General features: G+C 40.4%; 1 protein-coding gene across 6 annotated transcripts in view; it reads right to left on the bottom strand.

Annotated features, from left to right (window-relative positions):
* PTPRG (protein tyrosine phosphatase receptor type G) overlaps positions 1-14,129 on the bottom strand; it is a 610,478-nt gene that overhangs the window by 112,903 nt on the left and 483,446 nt on the right. For all 6 annotated transcript variants that reach the window (XM_038410554.2, XM_043518167.1, XM_038410556.2 and 3 more), the window contains exons 9-10: positions 2,387-2,571; positions 164-272 (exon numbers count right to left, since the gene is read on the bottom strand). In XM_038410554.2, the coding sequence (XP_038266482.1) occupies positions 164-272; positions 2,387-2,571 (294 nt within the window). The remainder of the gene's footprint in view (positions 1-163; positions 273-2,386; positions 2,572-14,129) is intronic.

The raw sequence follows: 14,129 nt of genomic DNA, 5'->3' as shown, positions 1-14,129 counted from the left end.
TTTTGAATGAATGTTCTGCTAACCTCAGCTGATCAGAGTTGGAAATTAGAACTGTTTACAACACCCAGACCCCTTGTAATATTATTCCGTGTACGCATTTTGGTCAGCAAAAGAATGTTAAACAGGGGGAAAAAATCACAATTTTAAACAGATTTTTTTTTACCTTGAAAGAGCATTGTCTGGCTAAAGTCACTACGCATGTCATTTCGGCAAACTGCTTGAACTCTGAACAGATAAAGGATGTCAGGTGAGACATGGCTAATGATGGCTTTCTGTTTAAAAGAAATAGATATTATTCAGATTTTCCCCCCCAAAGGGCTCTCCATGATCAACTTGTACAATACAGAGCACTGTGCTAACACAGAACATGTAGGACAAGGCTATTTCTAAAGGGCGACATTAACCCCTGTACAGAGGTCCAGCTGCTGGCCTGTGCATTATATAAGCTGCTAGACTTTAGCGCGACTTAAGTGGTGCACAAGGCTTGCACTAGCTCTCTGCACAGGGGAGAATTTCACCCATGATGCATTAGCTGCCACACGAACACACATGTTTGCTACTCCTCACTGCTCAAAAAACTGCAAGCAGGTTACTTGATCTTTTAAAAATTAAAATAAAAACTTGTGGTGGGGGGAGAAAAAGGTGTTTCCCATCAATCGGGATATGAACATACAGCTACCGACCACGATAGTATCTAGGCCAGGAGCTTTATTCTACAATGAACAGGAGGGATGACTGAGGAAATTTGCTGCATATGGTGCCCCCACATTGAATGGCTGCCCTGGGCTGGGAATCACCTTCCAGTCCACCATCACCATTACAATGTGAGTATTTGAATATGCACATGGATGCTCCGGAGATGCTGCCTGGCTACCCAGCCATTCGTTCACTCTGTGTGCTCCGTGGTCCCCTTTTTGCCAGCAATTGCTCCTTTCTGGGCCTTGCAGCAGAGGAAGTTAACGACACTGAGTATCAGTGTGGGTCATTTACAAGGCCAGTGCACTATCTTTTAGTCTAGTTTCAAATGTCTCAAGCAATTGGACTGCCCAATTTCCTCTGCCACAGTACAAGTACTTTGACAGTCAATTATATTTCACTGTCAAAGGATGTTTTTCTGCCATGCCTCTCTCTTGGCCCTAATCTAAACTTTGGCTGAATCCTTTACCTCCTCCTTTACCCCTTTTCTGCCATTCACTTCAAGCTATCACTTCATTGAATTCCCTGCATATTTTGTTATTTTTATATAAAAAAGACACTATTTGTGCCCAAATTGTTCCTGCTGTTTAATTTACTCCATTCTCATTACTGATGAAAAAAAATCTCCCTTAAGCACGCGACGTTATGACAAGAGAGGTTACAATACATCACAACCTTCATAACCTTGAGTGTCTTTCAATAGATTCCTCTCTGATTTCATGAAGTACATCAATCCCTAATGTGACCTAGATAACAATGTCTAGTGGGGAAATTGAAAATATAAATGGAAATGAAGTAAAAAAATCTTCATCTGAAAGAATAAGAGAAGTATTATTCTATAACTGATTGAATGGGCCCAGAGGACTGTGTATTTGAAAAAAAAATAACAGTCATTAGAAATTTCTCTCAGTGCTCCTGCATTTTCATGTGCATATACAATTACTGATTTCCTTATTCCAGAGACTTCCTTTGATTAACAATAAACGGAGGCCTTTCAAATCTGAATACATAACTTTGATTTTATATGCAAAGAATGTTAAAGACTAGTACAGTATTTGCTTCCATTTGGACAAGAATGACAAACAGATGCAATCCTAAATGGAACTAGTGGATTGGTAGTTTCCACATTCACCTGAACTGTTCTGCCCTTCTCTCTATTATCTCACCAGCAGAGAAATCTATGGCACATTTCCTTTTTTCCACTGCAGCTAGGGCCACTGCATCCCCAGCTCCCAGGCCGGGATCTTGCAAACCCTACCAGGGACAGTCCAAATAGTCTTCAATGGGCTATGCACAGTGGGAAGCACTATTCCAGTAACAGATTTTGCATGATCAGTCCTTACTGTGAAAACAGTGAGTTGCACATAAGCCAAAAAGGTTTTCAGAGTGAGAGGAGCTAGTTCCCAAGCCAGCTAGTTTTCAACAGTCGTATATAAAAAAATACCTGCCTACCCATTTCCCTTTGTGTCCACTATGTGAATGATAAATTAACCCTCTGGTATACTGGGTGATGTGCTATGTAGAATTCAACTAGCAATGAATATGTGAAAAGCAATCCACTGCAATTTAAAAAACTAATCGTTCATTTCAATATAACAAATGCTTTTGTACCGCACCCTTCTCCTACTGAGGAAAGTACAGTGTAAGGCTAGCTTAAGACTAAGGTCAATTGCTGATGCTGTAGTTTTACCAGGTCCTTGTCACTGTCCTTGGTGAAAGTCTTCTCTTTTTCATCTTCATTTTTAGTCCAGCTGTAGGAGATCATGTAGTTCATAATGGGAGGGTGGTAGATGATCTCTGGTTGGTTCCAAGTTACTAGCAAAGCTGTTCTGTTCACAGGCTGCACTTTCATGTTGACCGGGGGAGTACTGCAAACTAAACAAAAGGGATCAGATATGAAGCTCTCCCAAAGAATAGAGAGAAACCGAATAGGAGAATAATTGCATTTAACATTAAAAAGCCAGATTTTTGACACACTTATCCAAGCTCTATAATATCTTACTCTATGTTACACTGAAACCAATGGAATTTTAACCACTTGCACTTGCTTTCCTGTGCCAAGTGCAGGAAAAGGATAACAGACAATAGGGCCCATTACATCTGTGGCTTTGGGCACGTTGCTTAGGCCCAATTACTTATTTTACAAATGAGCACAAAATCTTCACTCCCCAGATGGGCCTACATATCCCACCCTCTGCACGTTGAGAGTTCTGCACACCCATAAGTGCTCAGTGCACTTTTAAACCGTTGGGTCTTAATTTCCCTGTGCAACTTTCCTGTATTATAATTACCTGATGCCTAAAATGGGAGCAATAATTCTTCCCCGCCTCACACGGTGCTGGGAGAATTAACTAACGTTTGCAAAACACTTTGAAGATCCAATGCCCTATATCAGATCTAAGAGTTATTACTGGGACACTATATGGTTTCTTTTTTATGCCCACTACTGCATAATAAACGAAGGGTATTTTGCTTTGCAGGGAAACATAGACATTGCTTGTCATTCAAATGTCACAAAAGGAAGAAAGGGCATGTCAGTAACCGGGCACATAGCTCTTTGGCTGACGCTTCCTAGCTGGTTTCTGGGAGGAACGCTGTGTGGAACTGACAGGTTTCAGAGTAGCAGCCATGTTAGTCTGTATTCGCAAAAAGAAAAGGAGTACTTGTGGCACCTTAGAGACTAACAAATTTATTTGAGCATGCTTGGGGGTCGCAGAGCATGCTCAAATAAATTTGTTAGTCTCTAAGGTGCCACAAGTACTCCTTTTCTTTGTGTGGAACTGTCGACTGACTCCTGCTGCCTCGCTCTGGAAGCTGTGGCTTTCTTATCCCACCTCGGATATAAAGAAGGTGGAAGTTGCTCTCTGGCCAGAGTGTGCTAGGATTTGATGGGGGAATGTCCAGGAGGGAAGCCCTAGGAATAGCCTAGCTTGAGCTGAACTGCTCGTTATTTCAGCTGCCTACAAAAGAGGAGGACGGGGTATGGGCACTGACCCAGCATATGCTCTATGCTGGTATGCACTCAAGAGCTCAGCCCATTCAGGATGACTCAAAAAAATATTGGTCTAATAACTGAAATGTAAAGGCGTACAAATGGAGAACACTAGATGGCACTAATATGCTGTCTATAAAGTACATACTGGTCTCCTGCTATAAGGACTATATATTTTCCCAAGCTTTTAAAAGAGTCGTGATTAAAATATATAATTCAGGACAGATTCTCACACCCTCTTTCCAAATATAACCCTTGAGCCACAAAGAATTGCATGCTACAGTACCTCAATACACTTAGCAGGGACTAAGGATCTGGCCTTTGCTGACAGGAAAGGCTCAGGGTGTCACCCAGGCCACTAAGTCTGTGCACTGTTTCCAATATTATCCTTCCCACTTCCACTTTCCATGACAAGAGAAAACACACCCGTCTTAATTTGGCTCCCTAAGCGTACACATACAAACATTTGACTCCTGAAGAGTTGCAGCTGCACTGGGGAGAAAATGAAGTCTATTTCCAGCCCTGGGTTTCCTGTCTGGCCATGTCACGTGCTGCTGCATCACCAAACATCCGTGCTTTATCCATAAAAATGTGCCGCAAATGGCTAAACACATTCATCTCCAGTATTTCCAGTGTGATGGACCTGTTAAATGTATCCTGTGCATTTGTCACCCTCGCTTTATAACAAACAGATGCAAAATGAGAGAACAGAATCTTCTTGTCTTTGCGAGATACGCTTGTGAAGCAATTGATGTGTAGCAGTAGACTTTCCCTCTACAAAAGAAACTGGCAAGTCAAACTCGTGGCCGTTTCAAGCGTAATTTACCTATTTACAAATGTCCTGATTACTTTGAGTGGAGGTGGCCAAAACTGCAGCCTACCACAGGCAATGTCACTTCCAGAAACCCCAATTAGTACACCACTAAGTCACTGTTCATAAGAAATAGCTCCTCTCTCTCACCCTTGGCCTCTGTCTCTCTCCTCTGAGCATACTGCCTGTTCCTTTCGCCTACTTGTGCCCTGTTCTTTCAACACTTAGCCCTACAGCGTGAGTCAGTGGCTGCATGGGGCTCACGTTCCATCTACCTAGTATGGGCTAGTTTAGGTGGGGGACTAGGCATTAACTTTCCCTGTCTGCAACACAAGCACCTCCGGTAGGTTTGACTCTATTCAGTGTCCAATGGAGCCCTCTAGTTCCCTCCAGAGAAAAAGAGAGCACTTAACCCATACAATCCCCTTGACGATTCTTGCTTTATCGTTCCATTCCATCCAAAGTCTTTTGGAACTGGGACATGCTTAGATCTTTGCTGCTGATTGAAACAAGCTCCCAACACACTATCCAGTTAAGTAGTGGCTAGTCTCAAAAGAAGCCCATCCAGGCCTCCTTGGAGTTTGTTTTACTGCAGCAAAGACTGATTTAAAAAGCAGTTCTCTGGTAACCATCACAGGAGACATAAAATAAACGGACAACAGGCTGAATAGGCCCCAAATACTTGTAATGTCCCTCTAGCTTTTGTTGACTCGTCATTTAGAGACTTGTGCCTAAGAGCCTGACAGTGATCCTGCAGCCACTCTGTGTACGGAGCTGCCATTGTTTCCAATGTTGTGAACCTGAACCCTGATCCAGTTAAGCATAGTGCATGACTGTAATTGCTCTAATGCCATTGCTGATTTCACTAACACATGTGATAAAAGGCTCCGCTGGATTGGGCCATGGAATGGTTGGAAGATCAGGGCCCTGGCCCGCTATAAGAATACTGAATTCACAATGCTGCTATTTCACAGTAAAGAATATTCACAAAGTTTATGATTTAATAGGACTTTGTTCCAATTATTCCGGGGCACAAGGGAAGACTGTGTTATGATTATGTACTAACTAGCATTTCTATTCAGCTTCTATTTTGAGGGTTTCTGGATTGATGAATGGGCAAAACAGAATTTTTTTTCCTTCTTGTTTATAAAATGAAACATATGGTTAATTAATTTATTAATAAACCTATTCAGGACACAATGGAATCAAAAACATTTCATCTGATAATTCAATCTGAAGATTTAATTAGAACAGAACATAATAATGTAGCAAGTGTCTGAAAGGAGAGAAGAAGTACCTGATTTGACTGTTTATAAAACTATCTGCATTTTCTAGAGAGCCAATTTTCCTTTCCATATTGTGCGTGTCTTGCATTTTAGGAAGGAGAAGATTCACAGATTCTGGGGGGTTTTAAACCATATTTTAGGATAAAAAGAGCCCTTACTGATTTTGCAAAGTGTAAAGCTGAAGGACAAATACAAATACAGAGAGGAGATGGGGAAAAATGTTTCTACGTTACTCTGGATTGAAACAGAATACACTGAAAAGAAACAAGATTTTTTCAGGCTAAATGAGCAAACAAGCCAGTGAATTGATGATTTCTTTAAAAAAAAGCCATTTGACATTGAAACAACAGATCTCAGCTGTTTTAAGAGAATATTATCATGCCTTTCCTTCAAATTCAGCCATTATTATGATTTATATTACCATAGCACCGAAGAGCCCCAGTCATGGACTGGGATCCCATTGTGCTAGGCGCTGTACTGACATAGAAGAAAAGATGCATCCCATCCCACAGATCTTACAATCTAAGTATAAGACAAGAGACAGACACACAGACGGGGAAGGCAAAGTAACAATAAGACAATATTGGTCAGCACGATAGGCAATGATAAAGAGAGTATCAGGTCTTGGAATTGTTACAACACAAAACCACCACATCCAGTCCTCATTTCAGGACAAATGTATCTTATATGGCTCCCAGCACAGTAATACCTGAGCACCTGACAGTCTATAATGCAACTCCCCTCACAATACCCCATGAAGCAGGCTGTGTTATTATCCACAGTTTACAGAAGGGGAATGGAGGTGCAGAGAGGCTAAGTGATGTGCCCGAGGTCACACCGGAAGTCTGTGGTGAAGCTGGGAATCAAAGTCATGTCTTCCAAGTATTACCCTAAATGGACCATCTCTTCCTCTCTGGGCTGGTGCAACAAGAACAAATAGAAACAGTGTCTGCTTTCCGTGTCCTCTGCAAAAGGGCAGTAGGAAGAGGATGATGGGGGGTCGCCCTAAGGGAAGGAGCTCTGAGTGCACTTGGCTGCTCTGAACTAAAACACTGTGCAACCTCAGCTGACGTCTAGAGCTGATGGCAGCATTTGTGGTGGTTTCCTGGGGACTAGACACAGCCTCTACACTGCAGATCATGGCCCCCCTGAGAAAAATGAGGTTTATGGCTGGCCTCCTTCCCCTAGCTTTCGCTGAACTATGGAGAGATCCTGCTTTCCCCTTTCACTCTCAGGGGGAGTTCTGCAAATGTCCTCTGTCCACCCTTGCACACCACCACCGCAAAGCACAACACAGTCATATGCTTAATCTACAGCACCATCCAGGTCAGCCACACAACAGAGAATTATTTCCTTCATATTAAAAGCATTCAAATGGTCTGGAACAAATACAGTTAATGTAACATCTCTACACTCATCTCTCCCTTCATTTGATTTCTATGTTGTATTTGGCTATGCAACCTCTATGGGACTTTCCTAACTCAATCTCCTAATCCAGAGGTCATGGCAGCCCTCCTCTGTAACTCTGAAGATGCACCTGGTTTAGCAGGAATTAGGCACTGATGTAAGACATACCTATGACTAACTATTTATATAATATACTTGACAACGCAGTGTGCTAGAAAGGTTTTAGCAGCCGAAGTTTGGAATTGGCACCTTATTCACAGGTAAGGACATATGAAGTTCTACCCTGATAAAATTTCTATGCCACACTGCACCAGCCTGCATTTTGCTTATGCTAGCTGTGTTACTGAAAAACTATTTAAGGAATGTTTTAAAACTTGCATTGAGTTTATTTCTTGTATCGCTTCCTCTTGTAAAGCCAGATGCCTTATACTTTGTCTTGGTGGAATTTGATTTTTATAATTTTGTCAGATAATATCAAAGTTTATTTTTAAGCATTTGTTTTTATTGATTTCAGTTTTCAGAGCCTTTTCCCCCCCTGATTTTTATCAATTTAATTTTTTGCAGTTGGGAAAAGTTAGGGTGTGTGTGTCAGACAATGAGGAGGTCAGACAATTTAATGACAGTAGATGCTGAGATTCAAAAAGTTAAACTTTATGACCATTAAAATACAAATTGTCAACATTGCGTATCAAAATACAGAAAGCAAATAGTCTTAAACTCAAATAAGGTCTCAAGCAGCATTTTTCTTACTTTGCCTGTCTGTAAATTTAGATCATCATCACTGGAATATTTTTTTTTTATCATTTTTTGCGTGTACAATGAAATTGATGGTTATAGACTTTTAATGATAAAAATCGAATCCTTCCAAGCCTACTTGTACTATGAATCTAACAGTACAGGGCTCAGAGATATCCATCAAAACCTAGAAATGTTCTAAGTTAGCTTTTCTATGCATAAAAATGTCACCACCATTATTTCTGGATGTACTATGTCCTCTTTTGGGAGGCTGGGAATCTCCTCCTTCCCAAAGACATAAATTGCTGTTTCTATTGCTGCAGAACTGGGACATATTGCATGTTAAAGTCATGACATTTTTGTGCACAGAAAAGCCAGGGCTGTGAAGAACACAATCTTGCCGGTGCAAGGAAGGAGAGTCCTTGGGCAAGGGGACTTTTGAAGGAAATTCATAAGTGGATGGAGAAAAGGAGACATTTCTGAATCAAAACGATTTTAAAAACCCGGAGTGCATTGAAGCTGCTCAGAGGTTTGGTATGTTAGAATAAATCCTGGGGAGATGGATTAGTGGGCAGAGACCAAGTGAAGTGCTACAAAACAAGGAATACATTTATTTTTCACATGGCTCTGCAGTTTAGAACCTAAATATTACCTCATCCTAAGTGGCATATTATACACGTGACTATCAATAGATACATGACTACTTGTTTGTTACCGAATCACTGATAACTCGGAAGAAGATTATCTTGAATGCTTATGGATAAATGTCCTAACAGATAAAGCACAAGATGGGGTATTAGTTGGTGTCTGCTATAGGCCACAAAATCATATTAGGGATCAGCATGACCAGCACATTATGCACTTGGCTACATTGTGTAGAAGAAATACAGTGTGATCACTGGGGACCTCAATTTGAGTGACATATGCTGGAAGGCTCATGCTGCCAGTACTAAACATCACTGGAATTCCTAAACATCAGAGATAATTTCCTACCTTAAGAAGTGTGCATCTAACATGACAGAATTCTATATTAGGCCTCATCTTGACAGATAAAGAGGAACTGATCACAGAACTAAAAAATAACGGTAAGTTAGGTAGGTACAAGTATCATGACTTGATCAAATTTAAATGTGCAAACAGAATTAAGTCCAGACCAGTTTTTTATATATATATGCATATACGTACACATACATGTATATATATATATGCATACACACACACACACACACACACACACACACACACACACACGTATATATATATGCATATACACACACATACATGTATAGATACACACACACACACAGACAGATGCTTTAAAAGGGCCAATTTCACAAAGCTGAAAACAACTATGAGCCAAATCATCTGGGAGGAAGAATTTAGTCAGAAAAATGCGAATGATAAACGGGAATTATTTTGGAATATTTTATAGGGTATCCCAAAACCACCATTGAGGAAGAAGGCCGTACTACTTTAAAAAAAACAACTTGGTTTAGTGGAGAAATGAAGACAGTCGATACAAAATTAAAAAATAATATACAGCAAATGGAAGAAAAGGGAAGTTGATAGCAATGAATATAGGTCAGAAACTAAGAACTGTAGAAAATTGATAATGGAAGCAAAGGGACAAGGAGAAATCTATGACTGGCAGAATTAAGAACAATAAGGAGGAGTTTTTAAAAATTTATTAGGAACAAAAAGAATCCAACAATGGTATTGGTCCATTACTAGGTGGAAATGGTAGAATTATCAATAATAATACAGAAAAGGCAGAAGTGTTCAATAAATATTTCTGCTCTGTATTTGGGGAAAAACAGATGACAGAGTCATAGCATATGATAACACTTTTCCCATCCCACTATTATTCCTGGAGGATGATAAATAGCAGCTACTAAAGTTATACATGTTAAAATCAGCAGATTAAGATGACTTGCATTCAGAAGTTTTAAAAGAGTTGGCCAAGGAGCTTGTTGGACCATTAATGCTGATGTTCAATAAGCCTTGGAACACTGGGGAAGTTCCTAAAGACTGGTAGAAAACTAATGTTGTGCCAATATTTAAAAAGGGTAAACAGGATGACCTAGGTAATTAGAAGCCTGTCAGTCTGACATAGATCCCAGGCAAGATAATGAAGTGGCTGAAATGGAACTTGATTAATAAAGAATTAATGAGGGTAATATAATTAATGCCCCCCAGTCAGCAGGGGTTTATGGAAAATAGATCCTGTCAAACTCACTTGATTTTTTTTATGAGATTACAAGTTTGTTTAATTAAGGCAATAGTGTTGATAAAATATACTTAGATATTTGACTTGGTACTGCATGACATTTTGATTAAAAATAAGAAAGATTTAAAATTAACATGGCACACAGTAAATGGACTAAAAGATGGCTAGGTATCAAAATGTAATTGTAAATGGGGAACCATCATCGAACAGGTGTGTTTCCGGGGGGGCCCCGTGGGGATCATCTCTTGGTCCTACGCTATTTAACATTTTTATTAATGTCCTGGAAGAAAATACAAAATCACTGATAAAGTTTGCAGATGACACAAAAATTGGGGAAGTGGTAAATAATGAAGAGGATAGGGCACTGATTCAGAGCAGTCTGTATCACTTGGTAAGCTGGGCTCAAGCAAATATGCGTTTTAATATGGCTAAATGTAAATGTATACATCTAGGAACAAAGAATGAAGGCCACACTCACAGAATGGGGGATTCTCTCCTGGGAAGCAGTGACTCTGAAAAAGATTTGGGGGTCATGGCGGAGAATCAGTTGAACATGAGTACCTAATCTGATGCTGTGTCAAAAAGGGCTAATGCGATCCTTGGATGCAAAAACAGGAACCTCAAGTAAAAGTAGAACCGTTATTTTACCTCTGTATTTGGCATTGATGCGACCACGGCTGGAATATTGTGTCCAGTTCTATCATCTATAATTCAAGAAGGATGTAGATACATTAGAGGGGTTCAGAGAAGAGGCATGAGAATGATAAAAGGATTAGAAAACATGCCTTAGAATGAGAGACTCAAACTACTCAATCTATTTAGCATAACAAAGACAAAGGGTGATTTGATCATAGTTTATAAGTATCTACCTGGGGAACAAATATTTAATAATAGGCTCATCAGTCCAGCAGAGAAAAGTATAATGCAATCCCATGACTGGAAGTTGAAGCTAGACAAATTCAGACTGGAATAAGGTATACATTTTTAACAGTAAAAAAAGTAATTAACCATTGGAACAATCACAATGATCCCTTTTGGCCTTCAAACCTATAAATCTGTCTATATACACCCACAAGCTATATTAAAAGATGTATATGCACACAGAGATAGATAAGTAGTCTTATACATACACATACACACATACATACACACACTTGCGAACTATTTAAAAATCTCATGTGGAGGATACTTCCTGTTTCCAACTTTCAAATGACGGCGGAGAAGTGGGGGAGTAAGGAGTCTGTGCCAGCCTACCCTCGGAAGAGCCCTACTCAGAACTAGAAGGGCTGTGGGCCAAAAATGTAGTCAGAGTAGAAGGCAGGAGGCTCTCTCTTAAACTTTTGCCCTCCCATCAGTGAAACATACCAGATACGTGTCTGGTGAGGACAGAGCTGGATTAAGACATAGGCACTTTTGATCCATGCCTAGGGTACTGCTTCTTAGAGTCACATGAATAGACCAGGATTTCTACTTGCTTTTATACGCGAATCTCTGGTCTGCAGTGAGAGAAAAAGCTTGAAAATGCAGCAGACCCAGCCCACCCATCTACCCCAGCAAACTCACTGAAGTAAATATTGAGGAAAGGGAGGGAAGGTGGGAAGGGGCCTGCTGCTGTTGCTGCCTCTGGAGGGAAAATACACCCTGGTTGTCCTCAAACAGAATAGAGTTCCTGCTGCCACTCCTAGGGGAAATAGGGAATCCAGGCTGCTGCCCCTGCCTCTCTGGGCAGGGAGGGGGATCCCTCTGCAACCCACACTCTAAGTAAGAAGCAAAGCCCCAGGGTCTGTGTCTTGGGGTGGGTAGAGCCATGGTTTGCCTTAATCCAGTTCTGGGTGAGGGAGCCCCAGATCTGTAGCAAGGAAGTGAGGCCCTGCTCAGCCCTGCTCTTCTCCCTGCTGAGGAGGAAATCGTGTGCATGGATACGGCTGCAAAGGAAATGTGTTCCCATATCGCCCTAGGGAGAGGGAGCTCTTGGGCAGCAGTGGGTGTGAGGAGACCAGTAGAGGAGTAACAGCTACATCACTGTGGGTCTCCTCTCCTTCCCTCCCCAGAAGGCTGGGAAACGGCAGGGGGCTGCCAAGCTATCTGGGAGCTGGAGGGATGGTTCTTTTCCTCTCTTTCTGGTGTCTGGGAGGAGTGGGAGCGGCTGGACTGCAGGACAGAGCAGCTGTTGTTGTCATGGCAGAACAGCAGACGGAGGTATCAGAACGTTTGTTCTGGCTGATTTCTGACAAGCCTGATAACAATATTATTGATGTTTGTGCTATCCAACCAATAGTTCCAACTAGGGCCGTCAATAGATTAAAAAAATGAATAGCGATTAATCGCGCTGTTAAACAATAATAGAATACCATTTATTTAAATATTTTTGGGTGTTTTCTACATTTTCAAATATACTGAGTTCAATTACAACACAGAATACAATGCTCACTTTATGTTTATTTTTATTACAAATAGTTGCACTGTAAAAAACAAAAGAAATAGTATTTTTCACTTCACCTCATTCAAGTACTGTAATGCAATCTCTTTATCAGGAAAGTTGAATTGACAAATGTAGAATTATGTAAAAAAACCCCTGCATTCAAAAATAAAACAATGTAAAACTTTAGAGCCTACAAGTCCACTCAGTCCTACTTCAGTCAATCACTCAGACGAACAAGCTGGATTACAATTTGCAGAAGATAATGCTGCCCGCTTCTTGTTTACAATGTCACCTCAAAGTGAGAAGAGGTGTTCGCATGGCACTGTTGTAGCTGGCGTCACAAGATATTTACCTGCCAGATGCACTAAAGATTCATATGTCCCTTCATGCTTCAACCACCATTCCTGAGGATGTGCATCCTTGCTGATGAAGGATTCTGCTTGATAACAATCCAAAGCAGGGCAGACCGACGCATTTTCATTTTCATCATCTGAGTGACATGCCACCAGCTGAAGGTTGATTTTCTTTTTTTGTGGTTTGGGTTCTGTAGTTTCTGCATCAGAGTGTTGCTCTTTTAAGACTCTGAAAGCGTGCTCCACACCTTGTCCCTCTCAGATTTTGGATAGCACTTCAGATTCTTGAATCCTGGGTTGAGTGCTGTGGCTATTTTTAGAAATCTCACATTGGTACCTTCTTTGCGTTTTGTCAAATCTGCTGTGAAAGTGTTCTTAAAAGGAACATGTGCTGGGTCATCATCTGAGACTGCTATAACATGAAATACACGGAAGAATGGGGGTAAAACAGAACAGGAGACATACAATTCTCCCCCAAGGAGTTCAGTCACAAATTTAATTAAAGCATTATTTTTTTAACGAGCAACATCAGCATGGATGCATGTCCTCTGGAATAGTTGCCGAAGCATGAAGGGGCATACAAATGTTTAGCATATCTGGCATGTAAATACCTAGCAACGCCAGCTACAAAAGTGCCATGCGAATGTCTGTGCTCATTTTCAGGTGACATTGTAAATAAGAAGCAGGCAGCAGTATCTCCCGTAAATGTAAAAAAAAGTTGTTTGTCTTAGCAATTGGCTGAACAAGAAGTAGGACTGAGTGGACTTGTAGGCTCTAAAGTTTTACATAGTTTGTTTTTGAGTGCAGATATGTAACAAAAAAATCTACATTTGTAAGTTGCACTTTCACAATAAAGAGATTGCACTACAGTACTTGTATGAGGTGAATTAAAAATACGATTTATTTTGTTTATCATTTTACAGTGCAAATATTTGTAATAAAAGTAATAATATAAAGTGAGCCCTGTACACTTTGTATTCTGTGTTGTAATAGAAATCAATATATTTGAAAATGTAGAAAAACATCCAAAATATTTAATACATTTCAATTGGTATTCTATTGTTTACCAGTGTGATTAATCACGATAAATTTTTTTTATCGTGATTACTTTTTTTGATTTAATCGCATGAGTTAACTGCAATTAATTGACAGTTCTAGTTTCAACCTGTCGCTCTGACCAGGAGAAACATGTCTGCAAAC

This window comes from Dermochelys coriacea, chromosome 7, assembly GCF_009764565.3.
Source record: "Dermochelys coriacea isolate rDerCor1 chromosome 7, rDerCor1.pri.v4, whole genome shotgun sequence".
NCBI classification, from domain to species: domain Eukaryota; kingdom Metazoa; phylum Chordata; order Testudines; family Dermochelyidae; genus Dermochelys; species Dermochelys coriacea.
The sequence above is the reverse complement of the archived record's forward strand: the minus strand, read 5'-3'. Positions and strand labels throughout refer to the sequence as shown.